Genomic DNA, 27,039 nt, shown 5'->3' on the forward strand with positions numbered 1-27,039 from the left:
TATATATATATATATATATATATATGTTTGAGTGTGTGCTAAGGTTCGTGTGTCTAAGTATATGCAAGAAGCCAGGTTATAGAATGGTTATAAAGGGATTTTCCCGAAAGGAAACGATAATATGCTTGCAAATAGGCACTTACATGCCATTTTGCACTCATTTTAAGAGTCCATTGCCAACCCAAAGGCAACGATGTAGTTTCATTTTCTCCTAAGAGATGGCGCTTGGCATCGTTTGCTGCTTAAACTTTCGTTATTTTCTTGTTTTTTATTATAAACAATTATTGTATTGTAGTTTTAACCATCTAATTATTATAATTTTAATGGTAAGACTTGATTTAATTGTGAAACTAAATATTTCTTAGTTTGTAGTTGTCCCTTATTCTGTAATTACTTCGTTAATTGATTTTTGTGACGGTTCTCATGTGGGAAAGAAAATTACTAGCTTGGCAAGAACATGGACACGGAATATTTATTTGAATAGCATGAAATTAAACTGTTTTCTCCTAGTATTAATATCTAAATTGGATACATCATATTTCAATTGTATTAATCACATTCATTTTTTTTTCCAGTTTGTCCTCCCGGAACTTACAAAGATGAACTTGGAGAATTTGATTGTCGTCCCTGTCCCAGCAATAGTGCAGCGCCTCACGCAGGTGCTTCAGAGTGCAGGTGTGAAACAGGGACTTACAGAGCCACCAAGGATCCAAGATCCATGCCATGCACACGTAAGTAGACCCAAAGTCCTAATTTTCTATATTTTTATCTAGATTATGTGAAACTTCACCATGTATTATCATTGTTATTATTATTATTATTATTGGTAAATTTGTATTGTATTACAGGGTGCCACAACCCTATTTGGAAAAGCAATTATTATTATTATTGGTAAATTTGTATTGTATTACAGGGTGCCACAACCCTAGTTGGAAAAGCAGGATGCTATAAGCCCTAGGGCTCCAACCGGGAAAATAACCTAGTGAGGATAGGAAACAAGGAAAAATAAAATAGAATATTATTATTATTATTATTATTATTATTACTTGCCAAACCACAACCCTAGCTGATAAAGCAGGATGCTATAAGCCCTAGGGCTCCAACAGGGAAAATAACTCAGTGAGGATAGGAAAAAAGGGAAAATTAAATAGAATATTTTAAGAACAGTAACGATATTAAATTGACCTATGAAAAAGTTTAACAAAACAAGAGGAAGAGAAATGAGATAGAATAGTGTGCCATAGTGTACCCTCAACCTAGAGAACTCTAACCCAAGACAATGAAAGACCATGATACAGAGGCTATGGCACTACGCGAGACTAGGGAACGATGGTTTGATTTTGGAGTGTCCTCCTATTTACTATATAGCTTTGTTTGTGAAGTATTTAGTCAAGGAATTGGTTTAAGCAAGCCAGGTGATGAAATTAGCCTATTTGTTGTTCTGTATTTTTTTTTATTTTATTCCTTCTGTCCTTAGTTGTGAGAACTTCTCATTGTCATGGGCTGAGAAACTAGAGGACTAAACTGTTATTACTAACCTGAGAAATGTTATGATGTCTGCCAAGACACATTTAATAGAGGGATTTTGACGTAGGAAAAATCTATTTTTGGGCGAGACGGCCATGTCGTGCTGATGGAAGTTCCCTCCGGCAGCTTCCTACTGTATAATATTTCTGCGATTTATATTATAAGAGAATTACCGTCGGGTATCACGGGGTTCTAACCCCCGGAACCACTATCGGAAGATATCGTGTATAATCAGGGACGTATCCTAGGACGACGAACACTTAATAAGCATAATTGAAATGTACGTTTGCCAATTCACAGGTCCTCCTAGCAAACCTCAAAACGTTACTGTCAATCGTGTTGACCAGTCCACTGTGATTATTGCGTGGCAGCCCCCAGAGAAAGATGGGGGTCGAACAGATACAGTGTATAGGGTCATCTGTGATGCGTGCAGTTCTCATGTGACCTACAATCCCCAGCAGATGGCAGAGGTATGTATCCAGCTTCCTCATTACCCTCAAAAGTGCTGTGTTTAGGATTCTTAACTTTTGTATCTTTTAATTACCTTTGCATCCTTTTTTGTGCTACTTACAGCTGTAATTTTAAAATTCAGCGTTTGAACATATTTCTAGATTAAAGTCAATGATATTTTATATTTTTCTTTCTTTTTTTCCTTGAAAAAATTATCTGAAGGGAAAGTGTGTTGAGAAAAAACTACATTACACTATTTGATACAGTAAGAATAAGGTATGTAGGTATTTGTAAGGTTTCAGTTTTTAATTGCGTATTTTCTTCCTTTACAGCAAAGTTTTAATTCTACCCGAGTAACCATCAGCGGCTTGAGTCCTGTAGCGAATTACATATTCCAAGTATTTGCCGAGAATGGTGTATCGGATCAAGACTTAAATCCCCAATACGTGGCCGTACCCGTCAAATCGGATGGATCAGGTTTGTTCCCATATCATCTAGCTCCTTGACGTCAATGACCAGGAACCTAAATAAAATTTTCTTATTACGCTAGATGAATTAGCCAGTAGGTTTTCTATTCCCCTCCCCCACTCCATTTTGGCATCTTGGTATATTAGAATTGATCAGGATGACTTGACACTGACTTTTGAGTAGTCATGGGTTTGATAAGCCTTGGAATTATAGTCAATTCTTTTTAGTGCAGCAGATTTGCACCGACTCGCAGGGGTTCCTTTTTAGCTCGGAAAAGTTTCCTGATCATTGATTGGTTGGGCAAGATAATTCTAACCAATCAGATAGCAGGAAACTTTTTCCGAGCTAAAAGGGCATCACTGCGAGTCAGTGCAAATGCACCTCATTAAAAAAATTTAGTATAGTAAATCAAAACACTATTTCAGAATCCACTTAAACCTATTATTATCGATACCCTGGCACTGGTTCAATGCCTGGAGCAGTTGTGAAGGTCCTGTTGGTGTGTCCCCCCAAAACTTCTTTGTTTTTTTTTTTTGGGGGGGGGGGGGCGCCAAGGCGGCAATTATGAGAGCTATTGGAAACTACTATAAATGCATCGCAAGATTAGAACTTCAAAATTCTATTGTGACCAGTGAACACATTTTGATGCATCTACAGTTCCCTCAAAATTCTATTGTGACCAGTGAACACATTTTGATGCATCTACAGCTCCCTCTTTATGAATTAAATCATTCTGAAAGGTGTGAAATTACAAGATTAGAGAAAAAAAAAATACTCGGCTTGATATGTCTGTAGAGGTTCTTTTTTTTAATGTCATTTAGTTTATAAACTGTCTTTTAGTTAGCAAAGCCTGGTTAATGATTTAAAGCGGAAGAAAGCTATTCTTTGAAATTGGGGTTATAATTTTAGTACACAGTTAAACCAGTGAACTTTGGTAAGGGTCACATTATGCAGTTTACACCAATGGTTCCAAAGTTATGGTTTACTGTAGTACTGAATCATGCAATATAGATATTCAGTTTCACTAGTTGTAGTGTCATTTGTACAGCAAAAGTAAAATTCAGTGTTTTTCCAGTACAGCAGTAGTGCCATTTGTACCGTAAAAATATCACTAAATTTTTTTAATTCTTAGCACCTACATAGAGATCAAAACATATCAGAAGGCTGGGTGTTCGGGTCACTCCGGGGTCACCAATGTGACGGGCCGAGAGAAGGTTGCGACTCTGTTGCTTTCATCCTGCTTTTGAGTCACGACCTTCTCTCGGCCTGTCGCAGTATATATTTTGCGGAAACATTTATTATGAATAGATTGTAAACACATTGAATTATCTAATAAGAATTTGCTATCATCTCAACCTTGGTGTAATGGATCATAGTTTCAAAAAGGTCATCTTGGAGTAATTCTGCCACATCATATTTGTATGACTGATAAACAGACCATTTAATTCGCTTTTCAAGTATAAAGAAAGCTAGCTGTCCATTCCCAATGTCAAAACAATCATGGAGTCTCCAATTTCAGCCAGTAGTAAATCAAGTCTTTTAGATATTCCCATTTAGCAGTTTTACCCGAATCCCTCCATACATTTAGTGAAGCTTTAAGCTGTGTAACCTATGAAATACACGACAGTGTATATGAATACAGTATGCATGTGTATGTGGGAGCATGCACATGTATTTCTATACTGTATATATATGCAATCATATGAATAGATATGGAAAATCCCTAAAGGGTAGTTGAAAGCCTCAACTCTATTGTCTGGATAGTCTTTAATATTAAATGTGTTGCTATATGTAACATGTTATTGTACAGTGACTGAATAACCAAAATTGAGTCTTGAACAGTTGATAATGTAGACATGTAGCTTTTTATAATACAGTATAGTACCTAGAACCAGATAGTGGTTGCACATTTTACCTTGTGTCAGTGGTGGTTCATGGTAATGTTAGGCACAGGCTCATAGATAGTACGTTCGCTTCCAGAAGTCTAAAATTACTACCAAATCTTTGCTCGGACAGTATCAATAACGTTTACAATGCTTCCAGAAGTCTAAAATTACTGCCAAATCTTTGTTCAGACAGTATCAATAACGTTTAGAATGCTTCCAGAAGTCTAAAATTACTGCCAAATCTTTGCTTGGACAGTATCAATAACGTTTAGAATGCTTCCAGAAGTCTAAAATTACTGCCAAATCTTTGCTTGGACAGTATCAATAACGTTTAGAATGCTTCCAGAAGTCTAAAATTACCGCCAAATCTTTGCTTGGACAGTATCAATAACGTTTAGAATGCTTCCAGAAGTCTAAAATTACTGCCAAATCTTTGCTTGGACAGTATCAATAACGTTTAGAATGCTTCCAGAAGTCTAAAATTACTGCCAGAATCCGAATTAGATGAGTAATTCAGATGTATTTTCCTCATCATATGAATAAAAAAGTTATCATTGAAATATTTTCAAGTAACTTTGAAAAAAAAATTTGCACTAAATTATTTTCCGTAAAAAGAGATATTAACTGGTACGGTATATTTCAACCCAGGATAATACAGTAATCACTTATTTTATACCTGGTAATTTCCAATCGGTTGGAAAGGCTTTGAAAGCCATATGAAGCACAGTACAGTATATGGTTGACTCTTGTTTTCAAATTGCAGTTTAGTAAATAAAAAAAAAATAGGTATTCATGTCAGGGGAAGTATTCTTAAAAAAATACTATCTTCCTATATGTCAGCAAAGAATGAAAGGCTATCAAACTTTGTTTTTACAAACCTATTGATGTGTGTACCGAGCAGTTTAGGTACACAAAAAGGGGAACCCTATTTTAAATTGCTGCCTTTTCAAGGCCTCGGCTTGCAATGTAAAGGGTAACATCCTGTTTTATCTTCCTGGCAGGACTTAATTTCAGAAGTGAAACCACCACTGATGTGAACACCATTTGTGATTTTAAACTTCCTTATGTAGTGTGTTACTTTAAAAAACCTGTGAAATGTCCATTTTAGTGAAGTACTTTGATAACTGTATGTTATGTAAATAATGTATTTATAATTTATTTGGCAATAGTAATAGGAAGTTTGCAAAAAACATAAATTACATAAATTAGAGCTGTAGTTTTGAGTAAGGGCATTTTATTATATTTATATTTGTCATGCACATGTAACACACAGTAATATAATCCTTCCCTTTTTCCTGATGAAGGTGACTTTATGGTGATTGACACGGATGTCGAGGGTGGGTGATCCTTTTGAGTTATTATAGTTATAAGACTCTCTCTCTAAATTATTTCATTCTTGTAATCTTAAGTTGAGTCATTTGGTGCACTACAGTCTCAAAATTTTAATAATTTAGTCTTGAAATATGATGGCACACAGAGTTGTATGCACATACAGTACTCTTATTTTTTTTGTGTGGCGTGCTTTTGTGGGAGTTTGTAAACATGAAGTCCTTATTCAAATCTTATTAATTTCTTATTAATCTCTTGGATACAGTTGTTAACCCTTTTACCCCCAAAGGACGTACTGGTACGTTTCACAAAACCCATCCCTTTTCCCCCATGGACGTACCAGTACGTCCTTGCAAAAAAATGCTATAAAAAATTTTTTTTTCATATTTTTGATAATTTTTTTGAGAAAATTCAGGCATTTTCCAAGAGAATGAGACCAACCTGATCTCTCTATGACAAAAATTAAGGCTGTTAGAGCAATTTGAAAAAAATATACTGCAAAATGTGCTGGGAAAAAAATAACCCCCTGGGTGTTAAGGGTTGGAAATTTCCAAAAAGCCCGGGGGTAAAAGGGTTAATTTCTTAGATACAGTAGTTAACTTGGGTAACAGAATACAGTACTCCTACGTCCATATGTGATGCAAAATTAATTTGGTGTACAGTCGTGAGATTAGTTACGAATAACCTCTGCGAAAAGGTAAATGAAGATTTGAGATTGATCAAGTGGTTGTAAATGTTTAACCCTTTCACCCCCAAAGGACGTACTGGTACGTTTCACAAAACTCATCCCTTTACCCCCATGGACGTACCGGTACGTCCTTGCAAAAAAAATGCTATTTAAATTTTTTTTTTTCATTTTTTTGTCAATTTTTTGAGAAAATTCAGGCATTTTCCAAGAGAATGCAACCAACCTGACCTCTCAGACAAAAATTAAGGTTGTTAGAGCAATTTTAAAAAAATATACTGCAAAATGTGCTTGAAAAAAAATAACCCTTGGGGGTTAAGGGTTGGAAATTTCCAAATACCCTGGGGGTAAAAGGGTTAAGAAAAAAATATTGATTTCAATTTGGATAACTAAGAAAAGTGCAGTATTAGGCTAAATATTTGTACCTATGGTTTTTGTCGGTAAAAGCAAATTTTTTCATAATCATGCTACTACTGTGAAGTGCATTATACTCTGTTGTGAAGATTCTTTTGTAAAACTACACTGTAGGCGTAAGGCTTTGTAGTTAACTGTTCATTTGCTGCTTATAAATACATACTTTATAAAACAGGATTTTGAGTTTGGTTCAAGGTGGCTTAACAGTAAAACTAATTATTAGTGATTTACAAGCACACCTTAGAGAGTTCCCTTCATCTTTTTTCCAGGAGGTGCATGTGGTGATATTAATTTTTATATTTATGTAGCATGTTTGTTTAATATGGTGGTAGTTATTTGTGTTATATTTGTTCTTACTTGGTGACATAAATGTACATACATCAGCAAATTTTATTTCACATACATTTTCTAGTTCGTAAAAGAAATGGTTTTAACGTGCGTTTTTACCCGACAGTGCCATCCATGGTGAGTAGCGTCCGTGTAACGAGCGTGAAAAGCACCGAGATCTCGCTTACGTGGGATGCTCCTTCAGATCCTCTGTCGGAAATTGAGATGTACGAGGTATGTAAAATTAATTTGTTGTATGTGGTACCCTAGCAGTACCAGCTGAACTCGGTTGAGGCCCTGGTTAGGCTGGGAGGAACGTAGAGAGTAGAGGTCCCCTTTTTTGTTTTTGTTTCATTTGTTGATGTTGGCTACCCCCCAAAATTGGGGGAAGTGCCTTGTATGTATGTATGTATGATTCACCCAAGAAAATATGTATTGTATGTATTATAAGTATTTTTTTACCATATAAAATCTGGGTTTAAGACATCATTACAGTAAGCATATTAGATTGTCTTACATCCATTTTTATTATGGGTTTGGACCTGTAATTATCCTTATAACAAAGATAGTTTGTCAAGGTGCTACTAGGTGTGATACTGTAGAAGAGCAGAGGTATTTATAAGGTTCTTGCACTGCAACCGCAGTTTTGTTTGGTAACTTGCAATTATTGACATGGAGGCAAAAATTTTCTTTTGAAACTTTCCCTGAAACAAATTACACCAATAAGATTAATGTTTTTCAGAGTTTTAGCTTACAGTAGAGTCAATCTTGGAAACAATAATACAGTATACATATAGTACTTGGAAAAGCCTAATTTGGAGATAGCTTTGTATACCTTGAGTGCCACCTTAAACCTAGCCCCATGTTAATTCTTTTATGTTTTTATGTAATATTTGTTCTTTCACGCCTAACTTGCCATTTACTCTCGACTTCCCTCGCTTCAATTTTTTACCTCTTGCAACCTGGAAGAAATCATTTTGGAGTGTCTTAAGAGAATTAAGAAATAACTTGGATGTCATCATTTCAATTCTATTTTCTTGCTGTTAAAATATATGAAATAATTTAATTGAAATTTACGCAACTTTTTTTTATTGCGCAGGTGCGATATTATGTCAAAGGAATGGAGAATAATTCATCGAGCGTCCTCACTAAAAAGGAAGAGTCGTCCATTGGATCATTACGTCAGAGAACAGATTACGGTTTTCAAGTTCGGGCAAAAACAACGCATGGATGGGGTGACTACTCTCAACCCATTTTTAAGAAAACTGCAAAACTGTTGGGGACAGGTAAACATTTTTGCTAATGTAAATTTAGTTTCCACTTCTTATATATTGGGATGATATTTATAAAGTTTCAAATACTATGATTGATATATTGTATATTTGCAAGAACAACCACGCCTGTTCACCTATATTGCCATAGTATTTTCAGCTTCTTACTATTTATCCAATTTATTACAATCAAGGCTTGGAAATGTTTCCTTACTTATTGCTATTATATTGGAATACGTTAACTGCACATGACCAATTTTCAGCGTATGTAGGTAACGAGGACAACACTCAAGTTCGCATCATCGTCGGAGCGACTGTTGGAGCTTTTGTGGTTATTGCAGTCATCGTCATTATGACCTTGTTATTCCTGAGAAGGTAGAGAATAAAGTTGCATCTTAAAAGCACTTTTCCTTTTTCTCTTTCTTTATTTTCACTCTTGAATCTATTCATCTAATGTAGAATAAACCATTAGTACCTGATTAGTTTCAATAGAATAAGTAACTGTTATTTTATGTTGCTAGAATAGCACCAGGTAGAGATTTTAGTTTGTGTAGTTTTGTGAAAAAACTATTCTTAATCAAATAACTATTACAGATAGCTTTATATTTTTTTACAGTCAAGCTTTATTAAGTTAATGGTTTTACTTGTGTGTTAATTTAAGATGACAATATACAATTTGGTTAAATAGGAAATAAGAATTAAACTTAATAATTCATTAGATACTGGTAATGCAGTAAATTACATTAATGAAGAAACAAGATTATTTATTAGATACTGGTAATGCAGTAAAATACATTAATGAAGAAACAATTTGCATGGCAGAATAAATTATAAATTAGTGAATGTATGTCGAATAATTAGGGGTTAAAGAAAATGACCCAAGAACAAAATTTGATTATATCCCTTGGTATATATATGGTAACCATACATTACTTGAGGTTGAATGTATTGATAATATTAGTTTCATTGGAAATTTTATTAGTTTCATTGGAAACTAACAAATTTACATTTTAGATAAATAGGTATTTTTGAGCATACAAAAAGATTTATGTACAGTAAGATACATTACTATAGTACTTAGTTTTAGATCTACTGTTCAGGTACACTTTGTCTTAGACAATCAAATGAGCATGGAAAGTCTTCATATCTGTATTGAAACAAATGTAATGTTACTTTTTTCAAGTTTTTAGTGCATGATAACTTTTGGTTTCCTTGGCATGATCTCCTCATGGTGGTGGGTTTTCCTTGAAAACTAAGCTTGATTTGTTTCCGTGTTTCAGCAGAGGCACCGATGAATGTAATAAGAAGCAGCCATCAGACTGTGACACCTTGGAGTATCGCAATGGGGAAGGTAAGAAGAGAAGACTATTGTAAAACATTATAATTTTTGATAACATTGATTGATGATGATTATTCATTTAATTTTACTTAGTTATAGCACTTCACCTTAATTTAAGTATATATGATAATAAGTATGGGAGAGAGGTATAAAGTTATTTTTTATATTTGTTATTATCATTTACAACTGCAGGATTAGTTTTGGTTTTACATTATTATCAACTACAAGCCTTTTCTTTTATTATTTTTTTTACTATCCAAGTACATATGTTTCTCTAGAAATCAAAGACCAACTTAACCTAACAGAGACCACCAACTTGTGCCATCCTGCGTTACACCCTGCCTGCTTTAGAACTGGGAATCTCACCCCGTGGACCCTAAACACATCTCCTGTGTACAGTACGTGTAGCACCCACCAGGCTCCTGCGCTCCTATTTCCCCCCCTCGTCTATCTCTATGCTCAGCCTTCCAACCCCATGCGCTTGTTCGCATGTTAGAAGCTACACCCTTATTGTAAAATTTTATTTTCAGTTGTACATTTTTTGATTGATTGGAGGAGTTGCCTCTTGTATTGCAGGAGCCCTTAAAACATCTTGGCCTACACCTTTCCTTGCATAAATTTGAAAGCTAAGACAGTTTGCCTGACATATTTAGCCTGATCATATTCCAGTCTTGCACACTTGTATACCACAACACCCTTTCATCCCTGCATAATGAGTTTGTGAAAATTATTTCCAATTGTATCTCCACTCTTCCTGTACAGTAGTACACAAAGGAGCAGTTATTTGTAACTGTCGTGTGTTTTGAGTAGTTCGTTATAAAGAACTGTATGCCGTTTTCCCTGTCTATTCCATGTAGATATGGGTTTTGATCATTCTTTGGCCTTCCAGTGTGGGAGGAAAAAGATATGCTCTTGTGCGTTTGAAACCTGTGTTGATTTTTGTAAGCAAATTTTATCAGCTGGTGAAAGCTAATAGCGGTTGTATTTATTAGTGTAAAACTTTTAGAGTAATATGGTTTCAAAAGCAGAAAGATGTCGTTTGTGAATTATCCTTTGGCTGTTCAAAAAAAATCTAAAACTCTGATTGGCCCACTTTCCCTCCCTCCTGCAATCACCCTCCCAGGACTGATTGTCACCTTCAGTAAGTGTAAGTCTTATGCCTGGCCCTTCTGTGCATACCAGTAGCATTCTCCATCTCCTCTTCCTTCTCCTTTGCAACCTCCTGCAATGATTTAAGATTTCCATTAGGGAGATCAGCTTTGGATATTAATAGTAGCTTAGTCTTGATTGTGAAAATACTTGCTTAGTCCTCGTAGATGGATTCCTGGCTGAATATTTGAGCTTTGTGTTTCTTTGCTTAATATTTTTTTATTGCTCTCAAGCTTTACATCAAGTCCTTTGCTGGAAAAACTTTGCTGCAGAATTTTGCTGAGAACTTCTTATTTATATTATCCTTTATCGTTATCTTTTGTTTTTGTTAGCGTTAATTTCTTCTAATTCCATGTCTGATGCTTCTATATTGCAGTATGTGCTTGGTGTATGATTAGCAATAGTCTTAATTTGGTAGGGGTTATGACTAGTTCCAACTGATAAATAATATAGAAACTTTATTTTGTAAATAAATCATACTATATCAGTAATTTGCTTTGAAAAATTGATTAGGGTGAATTGTCTTCTATGAACTTAACACTCCTCCAACATTAGTCATGATAGAAAAGCTAATAATATCCTCATAGAGCAGTACTATATGCTTCAGCAAGCAAAGATCTTTCGATTCTCGAATCTCCTCTTTCCAATTATTCTTTCATAGAGATTTGTAAGCTGCAATACTAGTAATTTAATGGTACTTTAATCAAGTACACTACTCTAATAAGAGCCAGGTTCCCGATCCCATGAGGCATGTATGTAAAATAGATGATCAGGCACCCATTTAGTGTAAGTTCGTCCAATTGTTTGTCGTCGTTCCAGATATTAGCCACCCTAGTTGGTAATTTATGTTTAACTCCCTTATTTTTACCCGTCTATTACAGTGCACGGTGTATTGGAAAACCCACCTATAGTCCAAACCCACACCACAGGAAGTAGTAAGTATTAGTTCCCTGATATGTCCTACTAACATGTGGCAAAATGGAGAGATTAGAAAAAAAAATTTTGATTACCAAAGGAACAAAGAAAAATAGATTAAAGAAGAGACAATAAATTCTTCAATAACTTTGGAAGAGTGGATGAATTCTTTTATTGCTTTTGACATTTTGATGTTTTCACTCCAATTGGTATTATTTTGTTTTACATTTAATTTGCAATATTGTTTCAACTTCTCTCCCTAAGGCCGTATCCAGTATGCTTTGTTTCCCCATTAGACCAGACCTCACCATACCATTTTTTGTCCAGCTGACCCATCGCATCCGATCCCTGAACTAACATCCTTTTAACAATTAATCCATTTATTGTAGGCTTAGATGTAGAAGCCGTAGTCATTTGTATCCAAATAATCTTCATATTTTGAAGCTTTGCTTTACTAATGCTAACACAAAATCTTTTTGAAAGTCTTTTCAAGGGGGCCTTCAAACCCTTTTGATGTTCAGACTATATTTTTGATATCCTCTTTCAGCTTTTCAGCAAGGAACATATCCACAATAATCTGCCTCATATTTTTATCACGAGCTCGGTAAAGTTTTGCACGTTAGTGCAAATTTACCTATACAGCATACAGTTGCTTATCTATTAAGTGTGAAAAATGTTCAAAGATTGCTCCACAATACTTTAAATGGGAAAAAAAATCTAGGCAATAAGTAATGGTGTACAGTAAAGTATCACTGTATACTAGGTTGTTATTCAGATACAGTATAAGTAGGCATTAAATGGAGAACTGACAAAGCTTTTATAACCAGAAGGTCTTTATTCTGCTATGTTTCTTAAACCCCAGTTGCAATGCATTTTTACCCCTGTTTATACTTGCCTTTTTCAACATAACTTGAACATACATAGTTTTTATAAAGATATTTATAAAGAAATTGAAGTGTTAAGTTTTCCCATCGCTATTGATCACTTCCCTGTTAAACAAATACGCAGGTACTTGTACTTGTATATTACATGATGACTTACAATACAGTACTTCTCAAGGATGAATTTCAGATACAAATTGCCAAAGGTTATATTTTGAGGGGGTTATTTTTTTACATTGTGCTTGCTTTATGATGCAATTTGGACTTGGACATATTCTTTATCTTTGAAGTCAAATATATATAAATTGATATGACACTGTATGCTTGTACTGTACTGTAATAAGATAATTTTTGCAGCATTGACAAATACAGTAAAGCAGGAGAATTTAGGCATTTCTGAATCACCGTTAATACAGCATGCAAAGAATATACTTTACATGTATTTTTGTATATATATATAATATTTTATTATTGAACTTACAGTTGAAATTAATAGCTACAGTACAGTATACTATACAGATAAATACCATAGTAGTTAATAATCCATTCTTATCTTTGGGAATATAGGGTTGATAGTTTAGAGAAAACTGAGCAGGGTTCTTTTTTGCAGGCTATTTGACCTCATATGATGCAAATATTCATGGTTTGCATACAGTACTAATCCTTGCAATCTCAGTAGTATATGTCAAGAAGTATAGTCCATTTCTTTTAGCGAGTCATATTTGCACCGACTCGCAGCGGTGCCCTTTTAGCTCGGAAAAATTTCCTGATCGCTGATTGGTTGGACAAGATCATTCTAACCAATCAGCAACCAGGAAACATTTCCGAGCTAAAAGGGCACCTTTGCGAGTCGGTGCAAATATGACTCGCTAAAAGAAATGGACTTTACTTGGCCTCTCTTGACATAATGAGGAGGTTGGTCAGTGTCTTAGTTGAAAAATAAAATACGAATGGGTTGCTTTTGATTGGGTTAGTAGAGGTACAATCTAGGCCTTTTAAATATAGTATAGTAAATGCTTCGATTAGTATTTACTAATGATTTGATATAGTATTATTTTTATGTGTTAGACTACTTATTAGGGTGGTGGTGACTAGTTTTTTTTTTTTTTTTTCAAGGGAAGGCAGGTTAAATAAATGTTAACATACTGTACTCATCAGGATATGGAGACTAATTATAGTATATACTGTACTGAATATCCACTTTGTTATAGATTATTATTATTATTATTACTATCCAAGCTACAACCCTAATTGGAAAACCATGATGCTATAAGCCCAGGGGCTCCAATAGGGAAAAATAGCCCAGTGAGGAAAGGAAATAAGGAAAAAAAACTGAAGAGAACAAATCAACAATAAATCATTCTAAAAAAAGTAATGTCAAAAGAGATATGTCATATATAAACTATTAACAGATACCCTATTATTTTGCTGCATACGTAATTTAATTGTTCGATGTTAAGCCATGATAAACTGTGGCCACAAGAAAAAAAATAAGTGCAAGAGCTGTAAAAAGTGAATATACGAAGTGGTTTCCGACTGTGCAGGAATATCGGATTCGGAACAAAATTTGTATTATATGGATTGTTAATACTGTACTACAATACAGACTATCAATGTAGTATGGAATCCAATGAGTGTAGGTACCTATAAAACTATTTACAGCAATTCCTAGTTTAGGTGCGCATTTTCATTTGCAAAATTATTTGACCATTTTCATTTCCATTAGTTTTATTTGCTATTCACTTGTGCACTGATTATTTCGGTTATTATGCATGGATTGAATATCATCATCTTTTAGATGTTGCATTTTGTAAATTGAAATTTCATATTGATACCACTTGGATCATATTCTGTTTGTATAGTGACTGAAAATGTTTTGGTTATCCTTTCAGGTTTCATAAACTCAAAAACATAAAAGTTTTTTTATCAAATTTTAATAAATGTATTCAATTCTGTGAACTCGGTGAGATTCTTCTATCGTAGCTTTAGTTTGAGAATTTGAAAATAAGTGCTAGTGCGTATAATTTGTATAGCAAACAAAATAGAAAATTTTGACTGTGTCCCAGATTAATCCATGTAGATCAAACTGTCAGTGTTTTAAAGCTGTAAAATCACAGTTCTCGTATGCAGGAAAAGCAGGTCAACGCTAATACTGATGCATATTTTAGTCAATTTCCAAAACTTACACTTAACAATTTGTCGTTCACATTTTCATTTCTTCCATATTTAGTTTAATGAAGAACTGCAATATAGTTAGTGAAATAATTTATTAATAAACAAAGCATTTGGATCAATTGTAAGATTTATTATTAAACTCAGTGATCTAGTTTAAACTCTACCTAGTGATGATAGAGTTTGGTTGGTATTCATTTTATAAGGAAGTGCAAAAGCAGTTGTGCATAGTGAACAAAGTAAAGAAGTGAAAGTAAAAGTTTTTTTTAAGAAGTATTATTGCTGTAATATAGTAGAGTTTGACGATTACATACTCTATTACGCTATTTAAGTTCTATGAAAAATCATTCATTCGTAATACTTTATACCTATTCAAATAACTATTTTCTATAAATCTCATCTCCAGTACTAATTTAACCAATTGAACTGTAGATGGGCATCCATGCAACATTGATGAGAATTGAATAGAGAACTTCTTGAGATATTTAAGCGAATAAATGAATTGTATATTGTGAAAAATTATTAAATAGAAGTTTTACTACAAGGCGTGTTAAAATAATTTCCATTGTTTGACATGGAGAAGAAAGTGGATTGTGAAGGTGGTTTATTTTTTAAAATCAGTAATGTTTAATTCATCCATTTCACAGGATTAGATTTACAGCAATTACATTGCGTCGGAAGTTAAATCATTCGTCATGAAAACTTTTACCTCTGATGTTCCCATTTTGATCAGCACTTAATAGTTTTCATATACTACTTTGTTGAGTTGATTGAACTTTAATATTTAAAGAACTAATACTGTGAGGAATTACTAAAGGGGTTACTAAGTTATAACTATAGTTAACTTGATGCATTTTATCTAGAAAGAGAGGCAGGTAATGGGCATTGTTTAGGTGAAGCAATCATCAAGAAAAAGAGAACTGGTTTGATGAATCTGAAAATAGGATAATCATAAAGTATTTGTCATAAAATCGTGGCATTGAGACCCAAGTAACTTTGTTAAAATGTTGAACAAATTTTCTTTATTATTGAAAACTAAGGTCTTGATATCAATAGTAATAATTTGAAAGGAAAGTTAAGTACAGACTTGAAAATGAGTGAACATTTTACATTTGCTCTTTAAGACTACAGATTTTAGTATTCCTGGTTTTCAGTTTGTTGATAGGCAGTTTAGATAATGATGTTTTGAGCACCTAAAATCTTAAGGTACTTTTTTTTTTTTTTTTTAAAAAGACAGAAAGGAATAGTTACAAGCTGAATTGAAAAATTTTTGTCATTCTCTTATACTCATATGAGTAAAAAATGTTCAATATCAAGTTATTAAAAAAAAAAAAAACTTAAAATTTGCTCTCATTCCTTTTGAGTACAGTACTGTTGAAACAAAATTTGTTGATTGTATATATATATATTAGGATTAAATTGGTATTAATTTTCCTCATAGATGTGAAATTTATTAATTTTGCTTTGTTTTATTGTACTTTGAAAAGTTTTAAAATGAGGAAATTAATTCCCATAGAAACATCACATTTTAAAAATGAAGTTCCACTGACCCTTCCTGGCTTTGAGTTTGGTTTGGAGTTTGCAAAATTTTGGTGATTCACATCTATAAGAAAGTAATCTTTCAATTGGATATCTTTTATAATGTGGGGTTTGAAGTTTTCAACACATGAAAGCTTTAATTTTGTACTGTATTTTAAATTGTATAGGGGCACTCCAAGGTGATAGGATGTGTAACGGCTCCTTATTTATCCTTCATATTAGTGGATTAAACTGGGTAAGGTCCGTTTGGGGTGCAGATATCTATGGTTATCTTAGGATACGTCCCTGATTATACGGATAGTCGTTTCCGGGGGTTGGAACCCTGTGATACCTGAAGGTAATTCTCTTGTAATATCAATCGCAGAAATATTATACTGTAGAAGTTGCCAGAAGGAACTTCCATCAGGACGACATGGCTATCTCACCCAAAAATAGACTTTTCCTACGTCAAAATCCCTTTTAAAATTGAGAATTTAGAATATTTTATAAAGATAGTGTTAGTTCTAAACAAGATTATCAATACTATTAGAATATGTGAATTATTCGTAAGTTTTGTAAAGCGTATGGTGCAATATTGGAACATAGTCTGACAATAAGTTTTATTGATTGTTGTTCTTACTACTTCCAGTGACAACTCCTCTTTTCACCCAAGTTGGCCATCACAGAACTTACATTGACCCACATACGTACGAGGATCCCAACCAAGCCATCAGAGAGTTTGCAAGAGAAATAGATGCTTCTTACATCACAATTGAAGCGATCATCGGTGGTGGTGAATTTGGCGATGTTTGTAAAGGCAGCTTGCAATTGCCTAGTCGACCAGAAATGACCGTGGCCATAAAAACGCTTAAGGTGAGATTTTTATCAAGTATTATATAGAAACGTACAGTACATTAAGAATGGGTAATATGATATATTTCAAGGAAACTCCAAGTAATTTCAGTAGTGTTAGTTCACTTATGCTTTTAGAATACTGTTGTCTTTATACACTCAAAAGTTTGTAAGACTTTTCAAAATTTATATTAACTATTATGGATTTAATTTCAGCCTGGGTCACCGGAGAAGGCCCGAGTAGATTTTCTAACGGAAGCCTCCATTATGGGCCAGTTTGAACATCCAAATGTAATCTTCCTGCAAGGCGTCGTAACAAAAAGTAATCCTGTCATGATTATCACGGAATACATGGAAAATGGATCTCTTGATCAGTTCCTTCGGGTAAGAATCCTTCCAAGTTTATACGATTTTCTTGTGACTAGTTTGGATTTTAATTTTACGATGTTGGAACATGTTGGAACATCTTTACATCTCTTTAATATTCACCGACTTTATTACAGGTCAATGACGGCAAGTTCCAGGTTCTTCAGCTTGTAGGTATGCTGCGATGTATTGCCTCTGGGATGCAATACTTAAGTGAGATGAACTATGTCCATCGGGATCTTGCAGCCCGCAATGTATTGGTTAATGCACAGCTTATATGCAAGATTGCAGATTTTGGATTATCGAGAGAAATTGAAAGTCACACGGAAGGAGCTTATACAACTAGGGTAAGAAACCGAGACACAGTATGAATTTAGGAGTTGCTTCCACTGCTTGCAGTTCCTAGTTATGAACTGTATTAGTCATTGGTGAAATTCATTAAACTTGCTGCTATTTCACCAATATTTTGCACAGGAATGTATGGTACATTGAATACTTGAATTGATATTGAACATTAGTAGATAACTTGTATTTGAAAATGGGACATTTCTCTTTGTACATGGGAGGAATTATTGCATTTTAAAGTATTGTTGTTTATTCATTAGATGAGTGATGAATTAAATCTCAAGTAATATCTTATTAGAATTGCATACTTGTCAAAAAACTTGACTTGGATACAAACACAGTACTTACCACTGTATAGTCAACATTTTTTTTTGGATTCCTACTTTACATATACAACATTATCTTTAAAATAACTGACCTGAGATTTAATCTTCTTTAGTTTATACAGTATTGTTTGCAAATATATTATTTTTTTTAGGGAGGAAAGATTCCAGTGCGATGGACTGCTCCAGAAGCCATCGCATTCCGTAAATTTACAAGCGCATCTGATGTTTGGAGTCTAGGGATCGTCATGTGGGAAGTAATGAGTTACGGTGAAAGACCGTACTGGAACTGGAGTAATCAAGATGTTATAAAAAGTATTGAAAAGGTAAAATTTCATCCTTTTTTTTTCTATTGTCCAGTACAGTACTATAAACCCCTATCACCTGATTAAATATTTTACTGACACTTAAATTGATATTTTGCTTATGTAGATATTTTTGAAATGTTTACAGGTAAGGTTTTTACGTGAATTTCAGAAAGAGTTAAGTAACGTTCTGATGTATAAAGAGAAAAACTATTAAAGCCTGCTGTTTGGGGGATGTAAAAAAATTTTTTTTTTGCTTGTTAATGAGAACCTTGTCCAAATAAAAATCTTATCAATGAGAGATTCTAATTTCATTTGGTACAGTTCAGCGACTTATTTTCTTTTATTGCATCCAATTTCTTTCTACCTAGTATGTTATACTGGTGGTGAAAAACTTTATCTTAAACCTTAGAATTGAAATGTTGGTGGTGAAAAACTTTTTCTTAAACCTTAGAATTGAAATGTTGGTGGTGAAAAACTTTTTCTTAAACCTTAGAATTGAAATGTTGGTGGTGAAAAACTTTTTCTTAAACCTTAGAATAGAAATGTTTATGTTAAAGCTCATTATGTTTTCCAGGGCTATCGTTTGCCAGCTCCAATGGAATGTCCTGAGGCCATATACCAGCTAATGTTGGATTGTTGGCAAAAAGAGCGGAATCATCGTCCTAATTTTGCAGCCATCGTGCGGACTTTAGATAGACTGATTCGCACTCCTGAGGCACTCAACAAAGTAGCTCAGAACAGGTAAAGTACACCAATTTTAAATGGTTGTATATAGTATGTTACTTTTGAAAAACTAGCTACTCTGACTTCATCAGGGTTCTACTTATGCACAATCACCTGGTTTTCATCATCGATCAAATTTTTCAAAACTGTTTTAGTGCTAGGATGTTTCATTTTTGGATAGAATATGATTTGCATATCCAGTAGATCCCTGATCTAGATTTATTTGGATTTTAAAGTCTTTGATAATATGCTCTCATGGGGTAACAGATTGGTTCATTGAAAGTTTGGCTTAAAATTAGTTCAGAATGTTTTCTATTTAAAATTATTTTTGTAACTTATTCATCTGACCAGTGTAGAATGTTCATATTTTTGGCGCATATTTAGCATTTTTATACATTTTATAGTGATTCAAAGTTAAGTATGACTACATAAAGTATCTATTTGATGTCCTCCAAAGTTTTTAAACAAATTTTGTGGAAGAAATCAGATTTATAACGGAATTAATTCTAGTGGTATTCAACTTGGGTTACATTAATAGATTTTCCTTTAGGAACACCATATTTCCAATGTTCATTACTATTAAATATTAAAATTCAGTAGCAATCTAATACTGTTTTTGTTGGATTGAGCAACCATACATATATAAAAGATTAAATATTCTGTACTGGTCAATTAAATAGTTTTGTTCAAGTTATGTAACCTATGAGCCAGTCCTTACCCCGTAATACAAAGCTATCTGCATACTGCTGCAATGCCTTACTGCTTGCCACTTGCTGAAAGCATGGCATCAAGATATGTAAATTTACTGGCAGGCTGTAGCAAAGAATTGCTGGCAGCTGTTTTGTAAGTCTGCTGTAGTGGCTGTTGTGTAATTATTAAAATATAGAATTAAAACTTGTTCTTAGATTTCCTATCAGAATCCTCTCCTACTACAGACATAATTGCTAGTGATGGTGGTGGTACATAATCGTTTCCATAATGTTTTCTTGATGCTGCTGCACATGAAATTCTTTCTTGTATCTTTCTTGTAGTCTTACCGATTCCTAATCTTGGAAATTATCTGTTGAGACTGTTAGTTTCCTGATCTCATTCTTTAGTTTCCTGATCTCAATCTTTAGTTTCCTGATCTCAATCTTGTAAGATAAGAGCAGTGTACTAGATTTTCCAGTATTCATCTATTTAATGTAGTTGAATTTCAGTGGATTTTCTTGCTTTCATACAAAGGCATTTATTTTCTTGCTAAAGGGCTTGGATATTGGCATTAATAACAGCTGATATGGATTTGAAATTTGTGCCCCAAAACAGTATTTTGGCTTAAATTTATTTGGCGTTGAATTCCTTTGGCACTGCATCATGGGACTTTGAGGGACTGCGCCATTATAGTACAAAATACTGTAGCTTTCTTTAGTACCTCCTAAGATGTAGTTCCTAAATTGTAGATGAAGTTTTTCCATGCCTTCTGGCGTGGCTATCCAGTACGTGATTAAAATCTATCATTGGTAGTATTTGTATGTATCTGAATATTGTGAGTACAGCATATGTTTTTTTTTCTTTCTTGCCGACTTCTCAATGACAAGGTATGAAAGTGGTATACTGTACAGGTAAAAAGATAGTAAGAAATTTGTTGGCATTAATACTTTGCGTAATTATATGTAATTCAGTACTTTGAGTGTACCTAAATTCAATGAAATTTATACTGTTGCTGATTTCACTGTGGACGTGAAGCAGAATAATACAGTTGTTGTAGTTGGTGTACGAATTCTTTTGTCTTGAACAATGTCCTTGAATTTGCCCATTTTAATCTTTTATAATAATTATTTATGCAAGTTCATAAATGTCAAAACTGATGCATTTTAATGTCTTGAACTAGGAGCATAAGGTTTTCTAGCTTTCCTTTTCTTAATTTTTCCGTATACCCTGTACGTGCGCGGGTTTAAAAAACTATCGTAATGATTGAATACCATTGGTTATTGGTCTACTGATTATTAAATTTTGCATGCCATATTCCTTATAAAAGTTTCTTTACAAAGCCTGTTTTTGGGAAGTGAAATTTTACACTTAAAACAGAAATGTGGTAGTTTAAGGATAAACTTATCACTTGTATGGGTCTTGCGATCATATTGGATTTCTCTCGGTATATGCTTGAAAGCTTGGGTGAATAATAGCATTTTTATCAAAGTACTTAGATTTTTTTCCATACTTGAAGACTATCGTGATATTTTGGATATTTTTTTCTTTTTTAAAGTACAGGACTGTGCAGTATATCATTCACTGAATGTTTTTCAAATCTAAGCTTGGTGTAATTGTATATTGTATTATAGTCCATTTCTTTTAGAGAGTCATATTTGCACCGACTCGCAACGGTGCCCTTTTAGCTCGGAAAAGTTTCCTGGTCGCTGATTGGTTAGAATTATCTTGTCCAACCAATCAGCTATCAGGAAACTTTTCCGAGCTGAAAGGGCACCGCTGCGAGTCGGTGCAAATATGACTCACTAAAAGAAATGGATTATAGTATTTTTACTTTCATTGCAATTACATTTCTTCAGGGTTTACATAACACAAACATCTATAAATGTTGCCTTATCTATATCTCTTTACAATTTTTTACTTTTTCACTCTTCCAAACAGCCATTTCTTGCTTGCTTTGAATTTTTTGTACATCTGCTAGCAAGATAAAAAAGTTGATTTTGATTAACTAAACTGTTAGGGATCCTAGTTATATTTCCTTTCTTGGTATCTGCTAATGGGATGTTAGACCTAAAGCACTTAAAGGCTTATGCAGGCTTATAAAATATTTTTATTATTGAACTGAATTCTCGCTCACATATATCTAGTTCTCTCTTATCATACTTCGGCTTACATAGTAGCTTTTTGGTTTGATCACTAAAATTTCCGTGCAATTTAAATTATGAATTTTTCCATCACATACGCCAGTTATTAATTGCATTTATATATAGTATTCACATTCTTAGCATAGGCTTTGCTTTAGCTTACATAAAATTTTTAAACTTGACGTTCAATGTAATCCTATTTACTGTAGTTTAATCAATGTACTACTTCAATCATCTTTTTACAGCTTTCCTTGGTGTGAAATGTCTTTATATTGCACATCTAATACTTGAAAAGTGCTCTTATTTTCATGAATTTTATTTTGCTAAACTGAAATGCTTTTGCCACATTTTGTATTATAGTTCTGAGTAAAGAACACTCATGATCATTTTAATGCAGAGAACAACAAAACAATTCTACTGTGTTGTTGCTGCGAAGAATGTTGCCAAGGCTTTGTATATTGTGCTGTTGAAATGTACACCATCCAATTCCACTTTTCTTTTAAGATGTGTTAGTTGTTTCTTGTGATTATAACAATGCGCGCACTAATGAGTTAATAATGTCTCGAGCTTTTTTTTGGTGTGCACTAACTTCTAATTTCAAACATTACCATGTTTCTTGCTATCCTAGTGTAATGCCTTTTTTTATTGTTTTATATTTTGCACTACATGGAGGTGATTTTAACAAGTGGCTTTATGCACCATTTCTTCAACAGCTCTTAATCTTTTTTTTTAAGATAATACACAAAAGTGTATTTATCACTAGCCAGATTTTATTTTCTACACCCAGTCATGCTTCCTGCTATCCTTCTTTTTTTTCCATTCCCTATGATTTCCTCACCCAGTCCTCCTCTTCTTTCGATTGCTTTTACTTTCGGTGGTGCTTTACCTTCTTGCCTGGTGTGGTAGTGTGGCTGATGGTGGTGTCCTATGGTCTCTCCCCAGGCGGCCGGCTCCCCAAAATCCCTACTATGCACCCGTCCTCATCCGACCCCAGTGGGTCAACTTTAACCAGGCAGCCTAAGTAACGCCATCATGTCTGGCATGCCTGTCACCTGGTGAAGGTTTAAGGTAATCATTATTTTTTGAAGACGTCGAAAAAGACGTCGTCAGAGCCCGTTCAGTGGAGACTGCTGCCCCCTGGGGGCAGTCTGTAAAAGTACTGCTTTTGTGAAGCAGATTAAAATACACTTTTATGTAATTAGTTCAAAGCTGGATGTATGTTTATGCTGTTGTTACTTTTCGTAGTGCATGATGATTATTGTATAATTAGTCTTAGTTTTCTATATGCCTTTCTAAATTGCCTAGGCATGGTTTGATGTACTGTAGTGTGATTAACTACTGTAGTCATGTCAAATGGTGAACATTGCTAACCGACATAGTGCTTTGTAGGTTTGGCAGTTGGAGCAACAGTGTGTTACTACACTCAAAACTGATATACTGTATAGATATCCATTCGTGACAAAGTAGGTTTAAACTTATTAGAACAATACAGGTAACAGCAGTTTCTTTTATTTTTCATGGATTCATTGTCCAAAAATATGTGCTTTATAGACAAATAGTATTTTAGCAGTTGGGTATAAAGAACTTTCCCAGTATTTAGTTGTCTTTAAAATTATTTCTTAGCCTTTTGTAGGATTAATTGGAGCCCCAAAATTTATTATGCACTTTGACATTATTGGTTTTCTTCAGAAGAATTTAATTTTGCTCTTAAATTTGGAATTACTGGTTTCGTGCAGATTAACGATCATATTCAAAGTTCTCAGCAGTGCACAGTACAGAACTGGTTATTGGTATGTGATATCTAGAGCAAAGAGAAACTTGTTTTATTTATTTATCAACAAGGAAAAGGTATTGGTTAGTTTGTACTGTAATTAACTTGACCCATTTCTATTCTACAGATGCCCTTACAGGTTGTCTCATTTCATTACTGCAACATACTAGTTATTGTACCTGTATTGCTTTGGAAAGTTCGTATCAATATTTAGAATGTAGAAGTCGCCCATTTATTCCACAGGATATTTGAATAGTTAATCATTCTACAGGCAGTAAAGAGTCAATGGGAAACTTCATTCATTTCTAATAACAAATTGCTGTACGCACTGTCAATGATCACTTATCCAGATTGAAATATTTGCAACTTTTTGTGCAGTATGACAGTGTTCATATACTTCTTGCAGCACCACAACTTTGAATTACTCTGCCTCTTTCACTTAATGCCCTTATTTACTGGTTGATGATCTTTTTCAAATTGTCTATATGAGGGTTACTACTCTAAGCAGGCATGCAAATGGCTTTACCCTTTTAAATTTTTCAATTCTTTATTTGCTTATTTTTATCGGTCATATTAGTGAAATTTTAATACTGTCTTCTAGTCGGAATATCTCTACTGATTATAATACTGCACCTATTTGCATAATCATTGTTTTATATTTTATTGTTGGGTTATGTCCGCTAAGCATGATTTTTTCAAATCTAGGAGTACTCTGATGAACCCACTACCTCTTTATCACTTCGTGCTCACTGCTTTTGTCTCTATTTTAATTTTCTTCATGCATTAAAAGAGTAGATTTCCAATTGTGTTTGGTTTTAGCTATTCAAGTTTGTACCCTTTGTCTTTAAGGACAGTTACTTTCGTATAGTTTGTATGGCAAATATGCCTATAGCTATTCTATTTTTATTTAATTCACATTAGTTTATAATAAGGTGGATACTTGCATCCATTTTGGATTTCATTAATTATTTACTCAAAATTATTCCCCTCTCTTGTCCCTTTCTGCACAAAATGTTGAATATATTTCATACATCATAGGAAATGAGAGTTCCCATATTTAGCTTAGGATTTGGTAGCCTTGACTTGTCTCTTGCTTAGGAAACTAAAGTCAGTTATTTTCAGAGGGCAAGTGAAACTTCTTAAAGCTTTATATGAGGTAAAAAATTGCAAACCTTAACCCCCCCCCCCCCACAGGAAATTTAATATCTTATATTGTACTGTAATTTACTAGTTTCATTAATACGTACTTTACTTTCTCCCCAACAACGAGTGTTTATTAATCCTCCCATGTTTCCAGTTCCACTATAAGAACTGATTATAGTTCTATACACAAAGTTTTAAATTAATTTTTTTAGATTTGCATACTGATCTCAATTCCAACATTTTTATTCAACAGGTGTACAACAGCACTGGGCTTGGATTCAGTAGACATGACCCAGCTAACCTCGGTAGAAGACTGGTTAGCTTCCCTTAAGATGAGTCGTTATGTAGAAAACTTCCAGCGGGCAGGGCTTGCTGATCTCGAAGCTGTGGCTCGTCTAACTCAGCACGATTTGAATCAGCTGGGCATATCGTTAGTTGGTCATCAAAAGAAAATTCTCCAGAGTATACACACCATGCGCACACAGTTGGCCGTCAACATGTCTGAGGGCTTCCTAGTATAGTGCCACTCTACTCTAGCCGATGCCAACAGATGGCACTTTTCTAGGGTTTAGTAGTCAGGTGGGCTAAATGCCAGGTCCAGAATGCATGTGATGTCCACTGGCACATCAGTTTGGGCCTGTATGCCATCGTCTACGTGAAAATGTGATAATGATTGAGGGAAAGACAAATATTGTGTTCAGGATATGGGTTAGAGTGAATTTTTATGTTACTTAAATGAACCATTTGAAAATTATCCATCTTCAAAGTTATTTTTTTTTTTCGATAGCTCAAATTTACCCTTAATCCTAGAATGCAAAAGTTATTGTAGGGGAAGCACGCCTCAGAACAGATAGTGACTGTTTTCCTTGGAAAGTGACCCTGACCCCTCCCATTCTTGTGATATTTTCATGGCCAATGATGTGTTGGAGACTAAAAAGTGTGGTACGCATGTGTGTGGTCTGTAGATGGAATAAACAGCTGTGATCAACTCGATATAGAGAAAGAAGAGTTGGTGAGCTTTCTTGTCACGTCCACGCATTGTACACCACTCCTGAGGTTTGACCCCCTAGTGTAATTGTTGATATTCCATTTGCTGCCAGACCTTATTCTGCCAAAGTCTAGTATTGGTGTTGTCCTTTCTAAAACCCTTTGATGAAACTCTTGGAGACTGTTTCCCCATTTTAAGCTTCTGCCAGCGTCTCACTTTCCACTGAGAGATTGAGTTTTGCCTATTTTTGGTAAACCGCAGTGTCGTGTGTGTGTGTTAAAGTTGCTCATGCACACATACTTGAAATTACTTCATAAGATGAACATAGAAAAGTTCTTTGCAAAAGATGCAAGTTCAATAGCTTCAAGACGACGAAGAGTTTGCCAGCCATAAAGGAACTGGAAAGACTGTAGACCAGGAAACGGCCAAGAGAAGAGAGAACCTCCCTCCTGACGCACATATCACTTACCCTTCATATAAACATCCGGCCATTCCCCACTCCCTTTCCTCCCTCCCTCCCTCCCGCAGGACCCAGCTGTTGTAGTTACAAAGCCTTGTTGTTGCTCGAGTCAGATGGCGCAGTGCTGGTAAATGGCTGGGTGTTACTGTTATAGAATATAAAATTTAAAATTATCATTGTAGGTATATAGAAGAAACTATTTACACTTACATTGCTGTAATTTACGGTGTTCATCGCGTGGTCACTGTAATTACATGAATGAAGGTGTAGAGAGAGACGAATACCCAATCATTGGCTAACAAAGCAAGTCTGACTTGATTATAATACCTTTTCAGTGTCTGTCCAGTCATCCCATGGTGTCCTGCACCGTACTACTCCTTTTTGCACAGGTTATAATTTATTTACAGTACTTGTAACTTTGGCTATATCACACCATTACTTATTATGGGTTACACAGTACAATATTCCAAGTTGCTGTAAAAGTAGTCTAATTTAGCCACAATATTAATAATTCCTTTGATGTAGCTGGAGACTTATTTACCATTATTTTTATTATTTGAAACCTCCACATAATTTGTGTAGTAAAATATCAATTGCA

The 27,039-nt window shown here is 34.3% G+C and overlaps 1 protein-coding gene across 1 annotated transcript; it reads left to right on the top strand.

The window, feature by feature from the left end:
• Positions 1-568: 568 nt before the first annotated feature.
• On the top strand, positions 569-27,039 carry Eph (Eph receptor tyrosine kinase; the record flags this gene model as incomplete). The annotated part of the gene is made up of 15 exons (XM_068368670.1): positions 569-731; positions 1,828-1,997; positions 2,310-2,454; positions 5,636-5,668; positions 7,214-7,320; positions 8,186-8,372; positions 8,621-8,732; positions 9,638-9,708; positions 11,727-11,780; positions 16,981-17,204; positions 17,400-17,567; positions 17,687-17,896; positions 18,373-18,543; positions 19,100-19,266; positions 25,247-27,039. Coding segments are annotated over 15 exons (2,250 nt in total), but the record flags the coding sequence as incomplete, so codon positions are not given.

The sequence above is a fragment of the Palaemon carinicauda genome, unplaced genomic scaffold (assembly GCF_036898095.1).
Source record: "Palaemon carinicauda isolate YSFRI2023 unplaced genomic scaffold, ASM3689809v2 scaffold257, whole genome shotgun sequence".
NCBI lineage: Eukaryota > Metazoa > Arthropoda > Malacostraca > Decapoda > Palaemonidae > Palaemon > Palaemon carinicauda.